The sequence below is a fragment of the Ambystoma mexicanum genome, chromosome 9 (assembly GCF_040938575.1).
Source record: "Ambystoma mexicanum isolate Mex_15411 chromosome 9, UKY_AmexF1_1, whole genome shotgun sequence".
NCBI classification, from domain to species: Eukaryota; Metazoa; Chordata; class Amphibia; order Caudata; family Ambystomatidae; genus Ambystoma; species Ambystoma mexicanum.
Genome location: NC_090931.1, coordinates 187,965,587 through 187,989,330, shown reverse-complemented (window position 1 = coordinate 187,989,330; position 23,744 = coordinate 187,965,587). Strand labels below are relative to the sequence as shown.

Below are 23,744 nucleotides of genomic sequence, written 5' to 3'. Positions count from 1 at the left end.
CCACAACTGCAGCACCATCCACAGCTACACCACCAGCTGCACCACCATCCATGGTATGATGCACACCCGCTGCACCGTGCACATCATCAACCACAACTGCAGCACCATCCACAGCTACACCACCAGCTGCACCGCCATCCATGGTATGATGCACACCCGCTGCACCGTGCACATCATCAACCACAACTGCAGCACCATCCACAGCTACACCACCAGCTGCACCACCATCCATGGTATGATGCACACCCGCTGCACCGTGCACATCCTTAACCACAACTGCAGCACCATCCACAGCCACATCACCAGCTGCACCACCATCCACGGTATGATGCACACCTGCTGCACCGTGCACATCCTTAACCACAACTGCAGCACCATCCACAGCCACATCACCAGCTGCACCACCATCCACGGTATGATGCACACCTGCTGCACCGTGCACATCATCAACCACAACTGCAACACCATCCACAGCCACATCACCATGTGCACCGCCATCCACGGTATGATGCACACCTGCATCAGGACCCACACCCTGCATCACCATGTGCACAACCATTCATACTCATATAGGCATCCACATCGCTAGCTTCACCAAAATCACCATCCACAGTAACATGCACAACCAGATCGGCATCCAAACCACCACCCTTGCCACCATTCACACCCATGTAAGAATACACATCTCCTTCACAGCTGCAGCAACTATGCTTGCGCATCGCCATGCACATCCACATAAGCTTCTAGAAGGCAATTTACACCCATGTCACTAGCCACACTACTGCGCACAACCACATTACCACCCACATATCCATTCAGACCACGGTGCACAACTGCATAACTACCCACATCCTCTCCACACCTAAATCATCTACACATGCCAATCACCTTTCACATAGTGAGGGAACAGGTTCACACCAACTGCCGGGTTTCACGAACGGCTAAAAGCACATTAGGTGGAGGTGAATGTTGCAAAACCCAGCCACCCTGAAGGAAGAGACTAACACCCCCATTCAGGTATTGTAGACATCATACAGCCTACCCCCCTCCCTCCCTCCCCGCCAGAGAGAACCCAGCTACTCTGAAAACACACAGCTGTCCTCACCTTGCTGCATGACATTGCACTCAGCTGTTTGGAAGATTGCAGACCAGCTGACCCCGAGGAACAGTGTGCCAGCGCACAGTGCAGCACGGTGGCAGGTCTTTCACAAAACCAGAGCCCACTGAAATGCCAGGCCGTGCCCACCACCCACCCACTCCAGGGCAATGGGGCAGGCTGTATTCTGCAACTCTAAATCTGGGCACCCAGACGACTGCCAGTGCGTGCCACTAGGTGGTGCACAATGCCACCTGACATAATATAACACTTACAGACTGTCAGCTTTGCACATCTGTTTCGAATGTCCCAGCGACTACATTTCATGGTGCAGGGAAAAGAACCCAGGAAAACAGCTGGAGGTAAGGATCCAGAAATTAAAATAACAAGAAGGAAAAAAAGAATAGATGACACGGTGTTTTCAAATAAACGCAAGTTGATTCGTGAAAAAGGACATCCTTATAATTAAACAATCAGGTGTGTAAGTTAATTGAAATTGGATACAGGAATTGTTAAAGTTAATTTTATTATAAAACAGCCTCTGAAGTCAAAATGGAGGCACACTACAGACATTGTTTTAAGGAGGGGAATGGGAGAGGCGGAAGTGGGGTTTGGGTAAATATCCCCTTAAGTCTTGTTATATACTAAGGGAACACGTCAGCGTGGTGGGGAGTGGCCTTGGGGGTGCACGGGTTTACAATGATACACTGATCACAATTAAATAATGATTCATTTGCGATGCTACTATTTTCTACATTTTGTAGCATTGTCTTTAAAATGGTTAATTGATTTGAAGTTGCCATTTATTTTTAAGATCGTTATAATTTCGTCTTTTATCATTTACAGTCATTTTCATGATACATTCACTATTTTACGTCTTTCTTTTGACACTTTCATTTTTACTTTGGGTGATTATTTCTGGGATATTATTAAATAGAACCCCTTTCATTTACACACATGAGAACAATCTGTAAACTTTAAGAGTGAGAGGGACTTCTGCGGGGCTCCTTCCAGTGGGGGTGCAATCAGGGGCTGTGGAGCTGCTCATTGTATTATATCTGCCAATTCCATAGCACAGTCATGTAGACACTGCAGAGCACAGTCATGCAGACAAAACGAAGCACAGTCACGTAGACTCTGCAGAGCTCAATCATGTAGACACTACAGAGCACAGTCATGCAGACACTGCAGAGCTCAGTCATGTAGACACTGCAGAGCACAGTCATGTAGACCCTGCAGAGCAGTCATGTAGACTCTGCAGAGCAGAGTCATGTAGACACTACAGAGCAGAGTCATGTAGACACGGCAGAGCTCAGTTATGTAGACACTGCAGAGCTCGGTCATGTAGACACTGCAGAGCACAGTCATGCAGACACTGCAGAGCTCGGTCATGTAGACACTGCAAATCACAGTCATGTAGACACTGCAGAGCACAGTCATATAGACCCTACAGAGCAGAGTCATGTAGACTCTGCAGAGCAGAGTCATGTAGACACTACAGAGCACAGTCATGTAGACTCTGCAGAGCTCAGTCATGTAGAGACTACAGAGCACAGTCATGTAGACACTACAGAGCAAAGTCATGTAGACTCTGCAGAGCTCAGTCATGTAGACACTACAGAGCAGAGTCATGTAGACACTGCAGAGCTCAGTCATGTAGACACTGCAGAGCACAGTCATATAGACCCTACAGAGCACAGTCATGTAGACACTGCAGAGCACAGTCATGTAAACACTACAGAGCAGAGTCATGTAGACAGTGCAGAGCACAGTCGTGTAGGCACTGCAGAGCTCAGTCGTGTAGACCCTACAGAGCAGTCATGTAGACACTGCAGAGCACAGTCATGTAGACACTACAGAGCTGAGTCATGTAGACAGTGCAGAGCACAGTCGTGTAGACACTGCAGAGCTCAGTCGTGTAGACCCTACAGAGCAGTCATGTAGACACTGCAGAGCACAGTCATGTAGACACTACAGAGATGAGTCATGTAGACACTGCAGAGCACAGTCATGTAGACACTGCAGAGCACAGTCATGTAGACACTGCAGAGCACAGTCATGTAGACACTGCAGAGCACAGTCATGTAGACACTACAGAGTGTTATCGCGTTATATGATTACCTTGAGATTGATCGAGTGAGTCATTTTTTATCTCTACCCACTCTGACTCATGATTGAAAGACTAGTAGTCTTCATGAGATATTTGTTATTTTACAGCTACTAAAATAAAGAAGACAACTCCTTAGGTGAGTGTCTGGATGGGAAGTGACAACTGAGCCAATGGGCAGGACTTTTTGGAGAAAAAAATGGTCCTTTCAAATACAGATACATACATAAGGAACAGACAGCCTTTTGGTAATATGAATGTTTTTGAGAAGTTGGAACATAACATGATTTGATGGAATGACGCTGTGGCCATAAGTCTATAACAGTAGGTAGATAGAGGAAACAAGGCATTAAGTTCTAAAGCAATTTGAATTTTGCCATCAAATTAACCATTGAAGGTTAGAGAAGACTCCAGGATAGTGAACCCTCGAGTCATAGAGGGTACATTGTCTTTACAAGAAGACGGAGGTTTGACAATAAGGTTTCATCTTGAATAGAATCGACACAAGATACTACATAGCCCTGAAGAATGTCCTACATTGTTGTGTTAATGGGACAGAAACTTGTACAAGTTGGGAATCTGAAAAACCAAAATATGCAATAGCCAAAATAACATCTTAGGCTAAGGGAACTCAGTGTGATTAGACCACACAGGTTTTGACCAGAGACTTAATTGAACATTAGAGCTGATTTAGGCTGTTTCACTTGTGTGGTTTTAAAACTGATTGATTGTTTGATGTGATATGATCATTTTTTAATGATTTTTTTAGTAATTAACTTTGTATGACTAATAAAATTTGTAATTTTGGAGTAGTATAGTGCCATTTGATTGCGAGATAGGATACCCGCGTGGGTTTGGCACCTTTTAGTAACTGAACTTCTTTTTGTAGATAACAGAGACTACAGAGCACAGTCATGTAGAGAGCTCAGAGCAAAGTCATGTAGACTTGGCAGAGCTCAGTCATGTAGACACTACAGAGCTCAGTCATGTAGACACTGCAGGACAGAGTCATGTAGACACTGCAGAACACAGTCATGTAGACGCTGCAGAGCACAGTCATGTAGACACTGCAGAGCTCAGTCATGTAGAGACTGCAGAGCACAGTCATGTAGACACTGCAGAGCAGAGTCATGTAGACACTGCAGAACACAGTCATGTAGACACTGCAGAGCAGAGTCATGTAGACACTGCAGAGCTCAGTCATGTAGACACTGCAGAGCTCAGTCATGTAGACACTGCAGAGCAGAGTCATGTAGACACTGCAGAACACAGTCATGTAGACACTACAGAGCAGAGTCGTGTAGACACTGCAGAGCACAGTCATGTAGACACTGCAGAGCTCAGTCATGTAGAGACTGCAGAGCACAGTCATGTAGACACTGCAGAGCAAAGTCATGTAGACTCTGCAGAGCTCAGTCATGTAGACACTGCAGAGCAGAGTCATGTAGACACTGCAGAGCTCAGTCATGTAGACACTGCAGAGCAGAGTCATGTAGACACTGCAGAACACAGTCATGTAGACACTGCAGAGCCGAGTCATGTAGACACTGCAGAGCACAATCATATAGACACTGCAGAGCTCAGTCATGTAGAGACTGCAGAACACAGTCATGTAGAGACTACAGAGCAAAGTCATGTAGACTCTGCAGAACTCAGTCATGTAGACACTACAGAGCAGAGTCATGTAGACACTGCAGAGCAGAGTCATGTAGACACTGCAGAGCACAGTCATGTAGACACTGCAGAGCTCAGTCATGTAGACCCTACAGAGCAGTCATGTAGACACTGCAGAGCACAGTCATGTAGAGACTGCAGAGCTGAGTCATGTAGACACTGCAGGGCACAGTCGTGTAGACCCTACAGAGCAGAGTCGTGTAGACCCTGCAGAGCACAGTCATGTAGACACTGCAGAGCTCAGTCATGTAGGCTCTGCAGAGCACAGTCATGTAGACACCAAAGAGCAGAGTCATGTAGACACTACAGAGCACAGTCATGTAGACTCTGCAGAGCTCAGTCATGTAGAGACCACAGAACAGTCATGTATACACTGCAGAGCTCAGTCATGTAGACACTGCAGAGCTCAGTCATATAGACCCTACAGAGCACAGTCATGTAGACTCTGCAGAGCAGAGTCATGTAGACACTACAGAGCACAGTCATGTAGACTCTGCAGAGCTCAGTCATGTAGAGACTACAGAGCACAGTCATGTAGACACTACAGAGCAAAGTCATGTAGACTCTGCAGAGCTCAGTCATGTAGACACTGCAGAGCAGAGTCATGTAGACACTGCAGAGCACAGTCATGTAGACACTGCAGAGCAGACCCTACAGAGCAGTCATGTAGACACTGAGGAGCACAGTCAGGTAGACACTGCAGAGCTCAGTCATGTAGACACTGCAGAGCACAGTCATGTAGACACTGCAGGGCACAGTCATATAGACCCTACAGAGCAGAGTCATGTAGACTCTGCAGAGCAGAGTCATGTAGACACTACAGAGCACAGTCATGTAGAGACTGCAGAGCTGAGTCGTGTAGACACTGCAGGGCACAGTCGTGTAGACCCTACAGAGCAGAGTCGTGTAGACCCTGCACAGCACAGTCATGTAGACACCAAAGAGCAGAGTCATGTAGGCACTGCAGAGCACAGTCATGTAGACACCAAAGAGCAGAGTCATGTAGACACTACAGAGCACAGTCATGTAGACTCTGCAGAGCTCAGTCATGTAGAGACCACAGAACAGTCATGTATACACTGCAGAGCTCAGTCATGTAGACACTGCAGAGCTCAGTCATATAGACCCTACAGAGCACAGTCATGTAGACTCTGCAGAGCAGAGTCATGTAGACACTACAGAGCACAATCATGTAGACTCTGCAGAGCTCAGTCATGTAGAGACTACAGAGCACAGTCATGTAGACACTACAGAGCAAAGTCATGTAGACTCTGCAGAGCTCAGTCATGTAGACACTGCAGAGCAGAGTCATGTAGACACTGCAGAGCAGACCCTACAGAGCAGTCATGTAGACACTGAGGAGCACAATCAGGTAGACACTGCAGAGCTCAGTCATGTAGACACTGCAGAGCACAGTCATGTAGACACTGCAGGGCACAGTCATATAGACCCTACAGAGCAGAGTCATGTAGACTCTGCAGAGCAGAGTCATGTAGACACTACAGAGCACAGTCATGTAGACTCTGCAGAGCTCAGTCATGTAGAGACTACAGAGCACAGTCATGTAGACCCTACAGAGCAGTCATGTAGACACTGCACAGCTCAGTCATGTAGACACTGCAGAGCAGAGTCATGTAGACACTGCACAGCTCAGTCATGTAGACAGTACAGAGCAGAGTCATGTAGACACTGCACAGCCCAGTCATGTAGACACTGCAGAGCTTAGTCATGTAGACACTGCAGAGCAGAGTCATGTAGACACTGCAGAGCAGTCATGTAGACACTACAGAGCAGAGTCATGTAGACACTGCAGAGCACAATCATGTAGACACTACAGAGCTCAGTCATGTAGACACTGCAGAGCACAGTCATGTAGACCCTACAGAGCAGAGTCATGTAGACACTGCAGAACACAGTAATGTAGACACTGCAGAGCTGAGTCATGTAGACACTGCAGAGCACAGTCATGTAGGCACTGCAGAGCACAGTCATGTAGAACCTACAGAGCAGAGTCATGTAGACACTGCAGAGCACAGTCATGTAGACACTACAGAGCAGAGTCATGTAGACACTGCAGAGCACAGTCATGTAGACACTGCAGAGCTCAGTCATGTAGACCCTACAGAGCAGTCATGTAGACACGGCAGAGCACAGTCATGTAGAGACTGCAGAGCTGAGTCGTGTAGACACTGCAGGGCACAGTCGTGTAGACCATACAGAGCAGAGTCGTGTAGACACTGCAGAGCACAGTCGTGTAGACACTGCAGAGCTCAGTCATGTAGGCACTGCAGAGCACAGTCATGTAGGCACTGCAGAGCACAGTCATGTAGACACCAAAGAGCAGAGTCATGTAGACACTACAGAGCACAGTCATGCAGACTCTGCAGAGCTCAGTCATGTAGAGACTACCGAACAGTCATGTAGACACTGCAGAGCAGTCATGTAGACACTACAGAGCAGAGTCATGTAGACACTGCAGAGCACAATCATGTAGACACTACAGAGCTCAGTCATGTAGACACTGCAGAGCACAGTCATGTAGACCCTACAGAGCAGAGTCATGTAGACACTGCAGAACACAGTCATGTAGACACTGCAGAGCTGAGTCATGTAGACACTGCAGAGCACAGTCATGTAGACACTACAGAGCACAGTCATGTAGACTCTGCAGAGCTCAGTCATGTGGAGACTACAGAACAGTCATGTAGACACTGCAGAGTTCAGTCATGTAGACACTGCAGAGCTCAGTAATGTAGACCCTACAGAGCAGAGCCATGTAGACGCTGCAGAGCACAGTCATGTAGACACTGCAGAGCTCAGTCATGTAGACACTACAGAGCACAGTCATGTAGACACTACAGAGCAGAGTCATGTAGACACTGCAGAGCACAGTCATGTAGACACTACAGAGCAGAGTCATGTAGACACTGCAGAGCAGTCATGTAGACACTGCAGAGCTCAGTCATGTAGACACTGCAGAGCACAGACATGTGGACCCTGCAGAGCTCAGTCATGTAGACACTGCAGAGCTCAGTCATATAGACCCTACAGAGCACAGTCATGTAGACTCTGCAGAGCAGAGTCATGTAGACACTACAGAGCACAGTCATGTAGACTCTGCAGAGCTCAGTCATGTAGAGACTACAGAGAACAGTCATGTAGACACTACAGAGCAAAGTCATGTAGACTCTGCAGAGCTCAGTCATGTAGACACTGCAGAGCAGAGTCATGTAGACACCGCAGAGCAGAGTCGTGTAGACACCGCAGAGCACAGTCATGTAGACACTGCAGAGCTCAGTCATTTAGACCCTACAGAGCAGTCATGTAGACACTGCAGAGCACAGTCATGTAGACACTGCAGAGCAGAGTCATGTGGACACTGCAGAGCACAGTCATGTAGATACTGCAGAATTCAGTCATGTAGACACTGCAGAGCACAGTCATGTAGACCCTACAGAGCAGAGTCATGTAGACACTACAGAGCACAGTCATGTAGACTCTGCAGAGCTCAGTCATGTAGAGACTACAGAACAGTCATGTAGACACTGCAGAGTTCAGTCATGTAGACACTGCAGAGCTCAGTAATGTAGACCCTACAGAGCAGAGCCATGTAGATGCTGCAGAGCACAGTCATGTAGACACTGCAGAGCTCAGTCATGTAGACACTACAGAGCAGAGTCATGTAAACACTACAGAGCAGAGTCATGTAGACACTGCAGACACAGTCATGTAGACACTACAGAGCAGAGTCCTGTAGACACTGCAGAGCAGTCATGTAGACACTGCAGAGCTCAGTCATGTAGACACTGCAGAGCACAGACATGTAGACCCTGCAGGGCACAGTCATGTAGACACTGCATAACACAGTCATGTAGACACTGCAGAGCTGAGTCATGTAGACACTTCAGAGCACAGTCATGTAGACGCTGCAGAGCACAGTCATGTAGACCCTACAGAGCATTGTCATGTAGACACTACAGAGCACAGTCATGTAGACTCTGCAGAGCTCAGTCATGTAGAGACTACAGAACAGTCATTTAGACACTGCAGAGTTCAGTCATGTAGACACTGCAGAGCTCAGTCATGTAGACCCTACAGAGCAGAGCCATGTAGACGCTGCAGAGCACAGTCATGTAGACACTGCAGAGCTCAGTCATGTAGACACTACAGAGCACAGTCATGTAGACACTACAGAGCAGAGTCATGTAGACACTGCAGAGCACAGTCATGTAGACACTACAGAGCATAGTCATGTAGACACTGCAGAGCAGTCATGTAGACACTGCAGAGCTCAGTCATGTAGACACTGCAGAGCACAGACATGTAGACCCTACAGAGCAGAGTCATGTAGACACTGCAGAGCACAGTCATGCAGACACTGCAGAGCAGAGTCATGTAGACACTGCAGGGCACAGTCATGTAGACACTGCAGAGCTCGGTCATGTAGACACTGCAGAGCAGAGTCATGTAGACACTGCAGAGCACAGTCATGTAGACACTACAGAGCAGAGTCATGTAGACACTACAGAGCACAGCCATGTTGACACTGCAGTCTGCAGCATCCCCCACACGACCACAGAACAGGCCATCACATGTCTACATCCACAGGCATTACCATATGAATACTGCACTGAACCCTGCTAATCATACACAATCTCCGTAGAAATACTGCACTGCTGCCTGCCAGCCCCATAGTTTCATCATAAGACATGCACTAGAGAATGCTACAGCATTGCCTTGGCAGCACTGCACCGTAGATTGCCACATGTACAGCATCACGGTAGGGCCACTGCACTACAGCATGCCACATGCACAGCATTATCATAGGAACACTGCACTATATATTGCTGCATGCAGAACATTATCACGAGGACCTCTCTGTAACACGCTTCATGTGTAGTATTACCATGGGGGCACTAACTGTGAGGTTGCAACCTGTACAGCATTCAGATAGGAACACTGCACTATAGCTTTCTACATGTACAGCATTACCAAATGAGCAGCATTATCTTAGAAACACTGCCACATGTGCAGCACGCACAGGAACACTGCATGATTGTTTGCTGCACATACAGCATTACCTTAGGAGCACTGCACTATAGAGTCCTACATGTGCAGCACAGGAACACTACATGATTGTTGGCTACACATACATCATTACCTTAGGAGCACTGCACTATAGAGTTCTGCATGTGCAGCATGGGAACACTGCATGATTGTTGGCTGCACAGACAGCATTACCTTAGGAGCACTGCACTATAGAGTCCTGCATGCGCAGCATGGGAACACTGCATGATTGTTGGCTACACATACAGCATTACCTTAGGAGCACTGCACTATAGAGTCCTGCATGTGCAGTATGGGAACACTGCATGATTGTTGGCTACACACACAGCATTACCTTAGGAGCACTGCACTATAGAGTTCTGCACGTGCAGCATTGCTATAGGAACACTGCAGTGAAGATATGAACAGTATTTCCGTAGAAACACTCCACTCTAGCTTGCTGCACGTGCATCATTATCATAAGAGGACTTCACTGTAACATGCTACATGCGCAGTATTACCATGGGAGCATTACGATGTAGGTTGCATCACGTAAAGAATTCACGTGGGGAAGCTGCACTATAGATTGCGAAGTGTACAATATATGAACTCTGCATGATTGTTTGCTGCACATAAAGCATTCATGTGACAAAGCAACTTCCGGGGCACCAGTGGTCTCCGGGGGTGAATATCGGTTTCTAAACCATCATTCAGCCCCACACCTCCAGTACACCAGAAGGGATCCAAACAGATTGGAATGTCAAGCAAATAATAAACCTGCTTGTCCAATTTTTGGTAATGTGGACGGAACGGCAGGCTTATCTCCGCAGGGTTGTGGATTGTTGGTTAGTTGCAACACAGCGAAAATACAATTATTACTCAATAATAAAAGGGACTGTCCAGTCAAGGCTGTATAAAAAATATCGACTTTATTTATATCACAACAGACAATTCTAGCAACACTACGAAAGACAACTAACGCTGTAAAGGAATGCAAAGGATAGACAGTTTCAAAGAAGGAAAAGTGATGCACTCTGGATACTGATAGGAAGGTAGTCAGTATGGTTAACAACGACAACAGTTTAAGATTACTTGGTTTCAGCACAAAGGGAGCAATGGGCCTTAACAAGTCTCCTGAGGCCTTCTGGGAAGGACCAGGCGGACAGAAGCACAATGTGCCTTGTGCTGTAGGTATTCTTGGTGATCGACAGGGTTGAGTCGGCTTTAGGGCGCTTTGCAGGCTTCTGTGACAGATTTCAAGACGGGAGTCAGCTGCAGGTATCAGGTGGCAAGACAGTTGGGCGAGCAAAGCTGAACGAACGACTGAAGGCTGGCCTACACGGGGGATCGGGGTCAGGAATCATTGTCTCAGTACTGTTCGGTGGGTCTGAAGCACTGGTTGGGAGGTCTTGGATGTCTTTAAGCAACTGCTGCTTGACACCAATGTTGCAGTCGGTTGCAGCTTGAAGAAGTCGACTGGCTCGAAAATGTCCTTTAAGGCGGACGTCGGTAGATGCTTGTTGAGGCACTCCTCCTAGCTTCTTCAAATGGGCTTGTGTCGTCTTTTAACGTGGACACCCAAAGCTGAAGAATGTGTTGCAGGTAGCTGCCTTGACCTTGGTTGTAGATTCAGAGACCATCGGGCACTCCCTAGCCAGGAAGCTTGCTGCAGAGCCTAGTAGGGTGTGCTGTCTGCTGACTGGGTACCGGTTCTGGAACGACTTGAGGGTACTCTGAGTTCTTTATCTCCCTCTGTTGCCTGGGAGATGTTTAGGGGAAGGATGATGCTTCCCTCTTGGAGGTTCTGGCCTTCGTTCACTGGCGGAAGATATAAGGCAGATTGTATCTTCAGCCAGGGTCCAAGGTTGAGTTCTTCTTTGTTACTTCTGGTTAAGTCCTCAAATGATCTGGCAAAAAGAGGGGCTCTGCCCTCTTTTAAAGAAATGGGGACACAGTAATTGGTTTAGGATAAGCCTACCTTAATGAACCAATCCTGGTGTCCCTCTCCTATATTTATGTCATTACCAGAGTGCTTTGCAACAGAAAAGGTAAAGGGGTGAAAACAGGAACAAGGTGTTCCCCTGAACTAAAATGGCTGAAACCTTCTCTCACCAGAAAGAGCTTTGGCCACACTACCTTGTGGTACCAAGTCCCACCCATCTTCCTGACTGTTGTTGATCAAAGAGTCTATCTGGTTAATGGATCTCTCTGTTTTTTCTTATTAAAGCGGCAGGTCTCCCTTGAAGCTGCAGTGAGACCAGACTCTCTGTCTCCTGCAACCCACAATCCTGTACCTTATGAATGGGGTCCCCTTAGTGGGGTGGCCTACTGTAAGCAACAGACCGAGACATGACAGTTCAGTGCCTTTGATACTGAGAGGCGGGAGCTATCTTCAGGTTGACACAGTTGCATATGGAAGGTTGTTGGGTTTCCTGCCTCCTTTGTTATCCTCTGCAGCCAGGTCCTGTGTGGGCCTGTTTGATATGCCCCCCTGTTGGTATAACTGCTGCCACCAGTTGCAGGGCCTAACAAAAGAGCATGGTGGATCCATGGAGCCTTTGTCAGTTAATTAGGCTGACCATGGCAGGGGGAAGGTTGACCCTCCCCCTTCCTGGAGATGACTTTGTACATTCCTCAGCAGTCATATTCCAACTAAATATGACAGGGGCGATGGTGCCTGTAGGCGTTGTCCAGCCCTGCCCCACACAGTTTCCTGAGGTTGATCTACCATCATTCCATTTAAATAAACATTTAAAAAAAGCCCAGGCCAGCGCACACACACCGTGTGGATGGCCGAATTCCTCACAATTACCTTAGGAGCACTGCCCTATAGAGTCCTACACGTGCAGCATAGAAAAACTGCATGATTGTTTGCTACACATACAGCATTACCTTAGGAGCACTGCACTATAACGTCCTACGTATGCAGCATAGCTATAGTAACGCTGCACCCTAGTTTGCTAAATGTTCAGCGGAGTTGTATGTATACTGCAGTATTGATTGATACATATACAGCATTCCCATAGGAGAACTGCACTCCAGGTTGATACATAAACGGCATTACCACAGAAATACAGTGTTATATATTTCTACATGTACCGCATTACTACAGGGACACTGCAGTATTGTATAACATTGCCCTACGAGCACTGTGATATAGATTACTACATATACACTACTGTTATAGAAACACTGCATGTACAGCATTGCCATAGGAGCACTAGAGGGTGAATTGCTGCATGTGCAGCATTACCATGTGGAAACTGCGTTGTAGAGTGCTGCAAGTACAGCATTACCATAGGATTACTGCAGTACCGATTGCTACACGTATAGCATTGCCACGTGAGAACTACAGTATGCATTGCTACTTGAAACGCAGCCTTATAGATTGCTACGTGTACAGCATTACCCTATGGACACTGCAATATTGATTTTTACATATACAGTGTTGCCATAAAAGCACTGCAGTATGGATAGCTACATGTACAGCATTACCAGAGGAACACTGTCTTGTAGACATGTGCAGCATTACCTCGGGAGCACTACAGTATTGATTGCTACATGACCAGCATTACCACAGAAAAACTGCTGTATGGATTGCTACACGTTCAGCATTACTATAACAACACTGCCTTGTAGATATCCACAGCATTGCCATAGGAGCACTGGCGTACAGATTGCTACATGTACAACATTACTATCGAGCACTGCATTACAGATGATTACATAGACAGCATTATCATGGGGACACAGCATTACAGATGATTGCATACACAGCATTATCATGGGTACACTGCATTACAGACGATTGCATATACAGCATTACCATGGGGACACTGCATTACAGATGACTACATGCACAGCATTACCATAAGGACACTGCATTACAGATGATCGCATACACAGCATTGCCATAGGGGCACTGCATCACATATGATTGCATACACAGCATTACCATCGGAGCACTGGCGTACATATTGCTACATATACAACATTACCATAGGAGCACTGCATTACAGATGATTACATAGACAGCATTACCATAGGGACACTGCATTACAGATGATTGCATACACAGCATTGCCATGGGGACACTGCATTACAGATAACTACATGCACAACATTACCAGAGGGACACTGCATTACAGATGACTACATGCACAGCATTACCACAGGGACACTGGCGTACATATTGCTACATATACAGCATTACCATAGGGACACTGCATTACAGATGACTGCATACACAGCATTGCCATGGGGACACTGCATTACAGATGACTACATGCACAGCATTACCATGGGGACAATGCATTACAGATGACTACATGCACAGCATTACCATAGGGACACTGCATTACAGATGACTACATGCACAGCATTACCATCGGAGAACTACATCAAAGATGATTGCATACACAGCATTGCCATAGGGACACTACATCACAGATGATTGCATACACAGCATTACCATGGGGACACTGCATTACAGATGACTACATGCACAGCATTACCATCGGAGAACTGCATCAAAGACGATTGCATACACAGCATTGCCATAGGGACACCGCATCACAGATGATTGCATACACAGCATTACCATAGGAGCACTGCATTACAGATGATTTCATACACAGCATTGCCCTAGGCTAGGGGCACTGTATTGCAGATGACTGCATGCACAGCGTTGCCATGGAGGCGCTGCATCATTGTGTACTGCTGCCAGCCATCTCTAGATTTGCAAGCACTGACGCTCTTCTTTCTCCATCCAGGGGGCAGCTCCAGGTGCCGAATTGGCGCATCCAGGCAGGGATGGCCTCCCTGTCCTTAATGTTCGCTAATCGTGTGGAGAAGGTCTACGTCCACTCGGGCTACAGCGCCAACGCCAAGGCCAATGACATCGCCCTGGTCAAGCTGCAGGCGCCACTCGCACTCTCAGGTGAGGGCTGGCATGGCTAGAGAGCAGCGATGGGCAATCATGGTGAAGTATGAGAACAAGGGAAAACACGCCTATCCCTGCGGAAGGGATAGATAAGCATTCAGGTTGGGACTTGCAAGGAAGCAAATGTTGTTGCCGCTCTGACGTGTTCAGAGGAAGTCGCATTAAAACCCTCTCAGAGTGAAAAATAGAAATGCCATCTCTTAGAAATCGGCTCCAACACCTCCATCAGCGATAAGCACAGGAGGGATCAAGTAGATCCCTTACGTGCTGCAAGGAGATCAGAAATCACAATGGGTCGCCGGGGGATTCCTATCTGCCATGAATAGCCTGACAGAGCGCGGGTGACGCGTAGTTGAATCTGCCCCAACATCTTTTTCATATAAAATAAAGTAGCATTTTCAACATTAACCACAGGAGGGCACTGTCGATCAATTTAGCCACTCCTTTTCGACTGCTCTGTCATTGTCGACTGCTCTACCATGCCCGCCACATACCGCTTTAACCTGCGGGGACATGTCCTGCTGTAAAATGCGGTGAAATCGCGACGGGAAAATGGGACGTATCCTTCTTTCGAAAGGGAGATGAAACAGACACATAAACATTGTTTCATTTTCTAAAAGCCACCTATGCAACTACGAGTGTTATCTCAGTGAAGTCCTTCATTCGGCGCTCCATTGTTTGCATGCAGGGGTCGAGGCTGCGGGACATGCTCCTTGCATGGAAAGGCGCCTCGAGGCGCACATCTTGCGTTCATGGTTTCCTTCTCCTCCTGTTCTAGATTCCATCCAGCCGGTGTGTTTGCCTGGCTTTGACAACGTTGTGACGCTCGACGATCGGCTGTGGGTGACAGGCTGGGGCTACACCTCGGAGGGCAGCGGTAAGTAACCCCCAAAATCTGGCCTTATGCACTGGTCGATGTGTACGAAAAGAAGTAGTGGAATTGTGTTCCCCACAGACCCCATCGCCACGCCCCATACAAACCCCTAAACCCATGTGCCAGCTGCTTAAGGGAACGTGCAGTGTTCACTGAAGTGCAAGTTTCAACTTCTTCCTACACTTTTATTTTAAACCGAAAGCATTTCAGAACGGTTTCTTTAAAAAAAAAAAAAGTATAGAAACAGTAAAAAAAATAAAAAAAATAAAGAGGAGCACTGCTCGCAACTGCTCCGCCCACTTCGACCTTTGGCCTTATGCACGTCATCAGCAGCAGCTGTCTTGGGTGAACATGTTCACTGAATTCCTCCTCTGCCTGAGCAAATTAATCCCAACATGAGGGTTGGGCCGAGGGGGGGGGGGGTGGTTGCTTGGAGCGAAAACAAGTCTGAGGCACCTTTGGATTGTACACATTACAATGGCCACAAAGATAAGGTTAATAGCCACCGATTATTCCGAGAAGGCCAACCAGCAGGGAGCTTAAACGCTAAATGCCCACTGAAGAGCAATAAACCCTTCTTTATCAGCAAGTGGCTGATGTGGAGAAACAGTTTTAGAAGGTAATTATTTTTTATTTATTTATTTACATTTATAAAGCGCTCACACAGCCCGCAGGCATCGAGGCGCTGTTACAGGAATTGTTTGTTTTTTCTTAGTTGCGTAATTGTGTTTTTTTTTGTCTTAGTTACGTATTTATAACGCGCTTAAACACCCGGAGGTTTCTAAGCGCGGACCCGGGGATCGAACCTGTTGCTGCTTCGTGTCGTCTTGCTTCCAAGACGCGCACGCTGCCGCTGAGCTATCCTCCCGGGACATAATACTGCAGTATATCCCCGTGGGAATTGATGGCCTGAAGGGCTGAGGAAACACAGCTTGTAACGTGAGTGCCGCAAAGCACACATTTTAAGCCCCACAATGAAAAAAGAGAAAGAAATATATTGCCATGTTACAAGACTGCTGACTGGTAAACATGGGGGCAGTTGCTGGGGGCCCCCCTGAGGATCGAGGTCCCTTTCATTTGAAAAGGTTAAAAGGGCTTGACGCCCCCCCTGGGGACACTCATTACATCAAAAGACGCTTAATGGTCAACACTATACATTGAAACACAATTAAACAGAGCATCCTTCTCCCAGGAACCACAGCTCAGCAGAAAAGCACCCGAATTTGGCAGCCACTAACCTGCGTATTCTCACTTTCCATCCGGGCCAGGGGCTAATACTTCCGTACCCAAAATCTGCGACGTTTCTTGCAAAAAGCAAGTCTCCCAGCAACTCTAAGGTAGTCCTTATTTTCACCTTATTTTCACCTTGCCACCCCCTAACACCACTGTCGAGACTCTTCATCTGAACTTTACGCATCAGGGGGGCAGACTTCCTACCCCCAACATATAAGCTTCTCAGATAACTGGTTGTAACAACAACGCCCTGATGCCCCTGTGCAAAGGCACTTTACAAATGTAAAAACGAAATAAATAAACAGTGCTCGGAAACAACAAAATGCAACATGTTAGCGCTATATGAAACATAAAATAACCGTCACATTCACATGTGAGGAAATCCTGCTTTACAGGTCCCCAAGCTCACAGATACATGAATTTCACTATAAACAAACAATAGTGGTAGTGGAAAGACAGGCAGTGTTACAAAATACCACCTGTTTTACTCTTGCTGCCTAATTATGGATTTTGTTGGAGGTATCACCCCCACAAAAAGTGTCGAGAATGCAGCATGCGGATTTACCGCATGAGGTATTATCACTACTCACCTTTGGAGTCACATGTAACTTCAGAATGAGGAGTTATAATTACCTTAAATCAACATTGCCACATGCGGTAACAGTAATTGAGTTTGGTGGTATTAACAGAGTTAAAAGTGGCAAACTCGCATTGAGTCCCAACATGTCAAATGTGGAAGGGCGAGCAAGATACAAGTCCCCTCCTCCAAAGTCAGTGAAGTAAACACTAGGCCCTACTCCCCACTCCCTCATTTCCAACCTATCACACATTTTCAGACTACTTTGTCAAGTCCAATTGAAATGTTATGCTACGTTGATTGCTTATATATCGGTATGTAAACCTGCTTCTAAGAGTGTGCTTTTAAGTGCTCAGATGTGATGAGCAGTCATGAAAGATTTTCCAACTCGAGGGCCTGATCCATGCTGGGTTTTCATGATACCCCTCATTAACATTCACAAGTTAAATTTGAATACAATGATTCTAAATGTATGCACATTTTTCCTCATGAATATTAATGAGGGATATCCAGAAAACCTGTCAGGATTCTGGCCCTCGCGAGGCGGATTTGGACAACCCTGTATGGTAGCACAAGACAGGAATGATGTGCATTGGCTGAACTGTGTGGGGTTCTCTGACCCGTTAAAAAACAGAAAGTGCCTGAGGTCAGGGTGGATGTGCTTTGGCAGAGCTTGGGCCCCGTTTCCGGATGAGCAGGAGGTCGCCATGTCATGATTGAGGTGTACTGATAGAGCAGGGTCTGAGTCTCAGTGCTACATGAGCAGGGGGTTGCAGGTCCGTACTGAGGTCCACTGGCAGAGCTGTGCCTGGGATTAAGTCATGGATGCCTTGGAGTGCTGAGGATAAAATTGCATTGGCAGAGCTGCATGTGGTTCCCAGCTCTGTATGTGCAGGGGGTGTGTGCAGTCCATAGTATTAGGTTCAGATGGACATTATATGCGTACAACAAACAAGTTATGGCTTGTCAGGCAGGCATGGTATCAAGAGAGACATAGACACAAAAGCAACAGTTTGAAAAACCTTTATTTAGGAACTTTGCTGGGTTGGCGTAATACCTAACTGGCTCTAACTCTCAATGGATGGGTTCCTCAACTGATGCTTTTAAGGGCCATCGATGTCTGTAAGCCCAAAACCAAAATCTGTCTCTGTCTACAACTATGCTACAACTATGCTTGCCCTCAGTCTTAAAAAAATGTGATCAGGGCTTTTTGTAAAGAAAAAAGGTGGCTCAAAAAAAAGAAACATGAACCAGGACTTGTTTCAGGTAGTCTTGCCGTTAGGTACAGTTCTGCCAGTTTGCCAACTAGTTTAACTCAACAGGGGTGGTCCTTGGAACCTTCCAGGTAGGGCTGCTGTAGTAAGTGAATAGAAGGTTCCAATGTCTATAGGTCTCTTGGGGATCCCTTCCTCAAACGTCAATCCTTCCAGTTTCAAACAAAAAAATACACATTTCGTGTCAGGCCCCTCAGGGCTTCCTTCCCCAAGTCTAGGCCTCTCTTTACCATGTCCAACAATGTTTTTTGGATAGTTCTCGTTAGGCCTCTCAGGGTTCCCTTCCCAAGTTTAGGCCTCTCTTCACAAAGTTCAACAGTGTCTCTTGTGGACCTCTTAGGGTCCCCTTCCCCAAGCCTCAGCCCCTTTAATTTGAAACAAAAGTTCTCCATGTCACGATGCACATTTTTAACACACAGTTCTTTCCATGGGGTAGTGCCAGAGACTTTCGAAAACACCGGGCTTTGATTCCTCCCCTGCACGACCACTCTAACCTCTGATCCCTCTCTTTGAACTCTGTATCTTTCTTTCCTTTGCCCTTTTCACTCTGGCTTTTCTGTTCTTTCACCTTTCTTTCCTTTCACTGGTCACACCTGCACCCTCTTCATACTTCCCTGTGCCTCTTGCACACTCCTCTTACCTTTATCATGCCCCTGGCACACTCTGTTACTTTATTTGGGCACCCTTGCACTTTCCTTTGTCTTGGCCGTGCCTCTGGCACTTTCCCTTTTCAGCCTTTGGGTCGCTCGCACCCTCTTTGCCTGTTTCAGGTTGCTCGCACCCTTTCATTGCTTTCCCTCGCATTCTTTTAATCTGTTGGGTCGCTCACCCCCTTTTCCTGTTTTGGGTTGCTTGCACCCTCTCTTTGGTACACCGGGTTAGCGTCTTCGCATTCCGTTCTCCTCTGGTCCTCCCATCATTCTCTTGTTGCTGCCTTCACATTCCAACCAGCAATCCTAGCTCGCTGCAACTCTTTGCCAGAACCACACCTTTTATACCTGAAGTAACGGTCAAGTGGAGACAGGTGTGAATAGTTAGGGTTGATTGCCGGACCATGCCGGACTCGATTAGTGGAAACGCCTAGTGGTGAAATGTGGTAAGCCTCCCACTGTGTCTTACTAGTTGGTCTATCGGTAATCCTCACTGATTCCGGTCACCTCTTTCCCGTCCCAGTACTTGTTGGAAATGGGGAGGGGGAGATGGAAGGGGATTGGAAATACCCCTTGAAAGCGGAAGGAGAGGGTTTTAAGGTGTACGTTGAGAAAGGGGAATACCATGTCTTACCCATGGGTGTTCTCCTCCCAATCCCTTGTGATCCCCCACTCTGGCGATCCTCCCTCACGTGTCTATCCCCATGAAAGTACTGGTCTTTATAATACTTCCTAGGGTTTAAACTAGAGGAAGACAAATGGGCATTGGGGATAGAGTTATGTCTTTGTCTTACCTTGCCCTCCCCCTTTCCGGGTTTTGTTCTGGTGTGGCATGTTCGCCTCCCTCTTGGATCAGGGACAATGGGATCTGCATACCTCACGAAGGCTTCCGGGACCTCCTCTTCCTCACCTACCGCTCCCTTGGGATAGCGCCTCTCACCTGGTGCACTTCCATGTCCACAACTCCGAACTCCCCATCCCAGGTGATCCTCCCTCACTCGTCCACCCCCAGTGTTGGGACCCAAGAGCGCTGGCCCTCCCCTGGCCACCCGAATAGAGGACTCTCTGGGTCTACATGGGAGAATACCCCTAGGTTTCTCACAAGTGGTAGCAGTACAGTGGGCACCCCTCACTATGTGTAGAAATATCATTGCATCGGGACCGATATTGAGTGGGTACACGCATCACTAACTACAAAGGTAGCATTGGGCTGCATTACTCATGGTATCTGGTTCCCGGGGACAGTGTGCAGTGATTGTGTTGCATTGGATTGGGAAGGGCATAGTTTGGGCAGCCCAGGACTAGGATGTGGGGTGTCATAGGAAGGACAGGGAGTGGAGACTTGAATGCTAGCTGCACTGGTAGCATTGGGTGGGAGTGTGTAAGGAAGGATGTGGAGGAAGCATCTGAATGCTAGGTTCATTGGTAGTGTTGCATTGGGGTATAGAGTGGGTACCTCGGCAGTAGGTGAACCGGTAGTGTTGGGTTGGAGTGTGTAAGGAAGGATGTGGTGGAGCACTGGTAGTGTTGAGTGGGGTGTCATAGGAGGCACGGGGAGTGGACACGTCAACGCTGGGTACACTGGTAGCATTGGGTGAGACACCGAGTGGGTATCACAGCACTCGGCTCAGAAGGGGTGTTGGGGTGTCTTGTCAAGGACATAGAACAGGTACAGTTGCAGTGCGGGGTTCGCCTGGATTGAAAAGTGCATGAAGTTTATTTATTTATTTATTTATTTATTTTGATTTTTGTAACGCGCCAACATGCCCGTGGGCCTCAGGGCGCACAAAGAACAAGAACAAGACAAAGACAAACAAGCATAAGAGGCAGATGAGAAGCGAGTCAGGAGATTATTCCAGGTTCAATAAGTGAGTCTTTACGGCACGTTTGAACGCTGTATAGCTCTGGATCTGCCATATACCAGCTGAAAGTGTGTTCCAGAAAAGGGGACCCTGAGCATCCAATGTAGTACCTCCAAATTTGGCTGTCCTAAATTTAGGATAATTGAGAGTGACCGCAGAAGAAGAGCGAAGGTTCCTCACATTAGGTTTGATGCCTATACGGGATGACAGATAGGTTGGGCCGCTGAGACTGAGGCATTTATGGGTCGTAGTAAGCATCTTATGCGTTATGCGGTGTTTGACGGGTAGCCAGTGGAGTTTTTTCCTAAAAGTAGAGATGTGTGTGCGACGTGACTGATTGAAAATATTACGCACGGCATTGTTCTGTGTCACTTGTAAGGATTGGATGTTAGAGGCTGTGGTGCCCGCCAGGAGGCTGTTACAATAGTCCAATCATGAATTTATCAATGCAGTGGACAATAGAGCACAGTTCTCTTCCGATATGAATGGTCGAATATATCTAATTCTCTTCTTTATAACACCACAACTAGATTTAATGCTAGAAATATGGGATTTCATGGAGAGTTCTTCATCAAGTACTACTCCTAAGGTTTTGACTTTCTTTTGAACTATGATGGTGTTATTGGCAATATGGAAAGAGGCGTAGTTAGGATCAAGTTTTGCCTGGATGTTTTGAGATGCCACAATAAGGAGTTCGGTCTTTTTATCATTAAGAGCAAGAGAATTAGAAGCCATCCAATCTTGTATGGCCTTATATATTCGGTTAATGGTTTCCGAATCGCTGCTGTATGAGCCACTCAACTGAATAACAACCTGAGTGTCATCAGCGTAATTCGTATATTGCACTCCTAGTTCGTTCAAAAGATCAAGAAGAGGCCGGATGTAAAGGTTGAAGAGCAGCGGCGTGATGTTGCGCAGTGGGTGCTCCAGCACTGAGTGATGGTGCGTAACGGGGTGCTCCAGCACTGAGTGATGGTGCGTAATGGGGTGCTCCAGCACTGAGTGATGTTGCGAGTGGGGTGCTCAAGCACTGAGTGATGTTGCATAGTGGGGTGCTCCAGCACTGAGTGATGTTGCGTAGCAGGGTGCTCCAGCACTGAGTGATGTTAAGTGATGTTGCGTAGCTGGGTGCTCCAGCACTGAGTGATGTTGCGAGTGGGGTGCTCAAGCACTGATTCATGTTTCGTAGTGGGGTGCACCAGCACTGAGTGATGTTGCGTAGTGGGGTGCTCCAGCACTGAGTGATGTTAAGTGATGTTGCGTAGCTGGGTGCTCCAGCACTGAGTGATGTTGCGAGTGGGGTGCTCAAGCACTGAGTCATGTTTCGTAGTGGGGTGCACCAGCACTGAGTGATGTTTCGTAGTGGGGTGCTCCAGCAATGAGTGATGGTGCATAGTGGGGTGCTCCAGCACTGAGTGATGTTGCGTAGTGGGGTGCTCCAGCACTGAGTGATGGTGCATAGTGGGGTGCTCCAGCACTGAGTGATGGTGCATAGTGGGGTGCTCCAGCACTGAGTGATGTTGAGTGATGTTGCCTAGCTGGGTGCTCCAGCACTGAGTGATGGTGCGTAGCGGGGTGCTTCAGCACTGAGTGAAGTTGAGTGATGTTGCGTAGTGGGGTGCTCCAGCACTGAGTGATGTTGCATAGTGGGGGTGCTCCAGCACTGAGTGATGTTGCATAGTGGGGGTGCTCCAGCACTGAGTGAAGTTGAGTGATGTTGCGTAGTGGGGGTGCTCCAGCACTGAGTGATGTTGCGTAGTGGGGGTGCTCCGGCACTGAGTGAGGTTGCTTAGTGGGGGTGCTCCAGCACTGAGTGAGGTTGCTTAGTGGGGGTGCTCCGGCACTGAGTGATGTTGCATCGCGGGGTGCTCCAGCACTGAGTGATGTTGCGTAGTGGGGGTGCTCTGGCACTGAGTGAGGTTGCCTAGTGGGGTGCTCCAGCACTGAGTGATGTTGCATAGTGGGGTGCTTCGGCACTGAGTGAGGTTGCTTAGTGGGGTGCTCCAGCACTGAGTGATGTTGCATCGCGGGGTGCTCCAGCACTGAGTGAGGTTGCTTAGTGGGGGTGCTCCGGCACTGAGTGATGTTGCATCGCGGGGTGCTCCAGCACTGAGTGATGTTGCGTAGTGGGGTGCTCCAGCACTGAGTGATGTTGCGTAGTGGGGTGCTTCGGCACTGAGTGAGGTTGCTTAGTGGGGGTGCTCCGGCACTGAGTGAGGTTGCTTAGTGGGAGTGCTCCAGCACTGAGTGATGTTGCGTAGTGGGGGTGCTCCGGCACTGAGTGAGGTTGCCTAGTGGGGTGCTCCAGCACTGAGTGATGTTGCGTAGTGGGGTGCTTCGGCACTGAGTGAGGTTGCTTAGTGGGGTGCTCCAGCATTGAGTGATGTTGCGTAGTGGGGTGCTTCGGCA

The 23,744-nt window shown here is 47.7% G+C and overlaps 1 protein-coding gene across 1 annotated transcript in view; it reads left to right on the top strand.

Annotated features, from left to right (window-relative positions):
• The window catches only part of TMPRSS4 (transmembrane serine protease 4), a gene marked incomplete in the record, with an annotated part of 83,066 nt that overhangs the window by 48,460 nt on the left and 10,862 nt on the right, over nt 1-23,744 (top strand). The window contains 2 exon segments of the mRNA XM_069614455.1: nt 14,696-14,862; nt 15,644-15,742. Coding sequence (XP_069470556.1) covers nt 14,696-14,862; nt 15,644-15,742 — 266 coding nt within the window.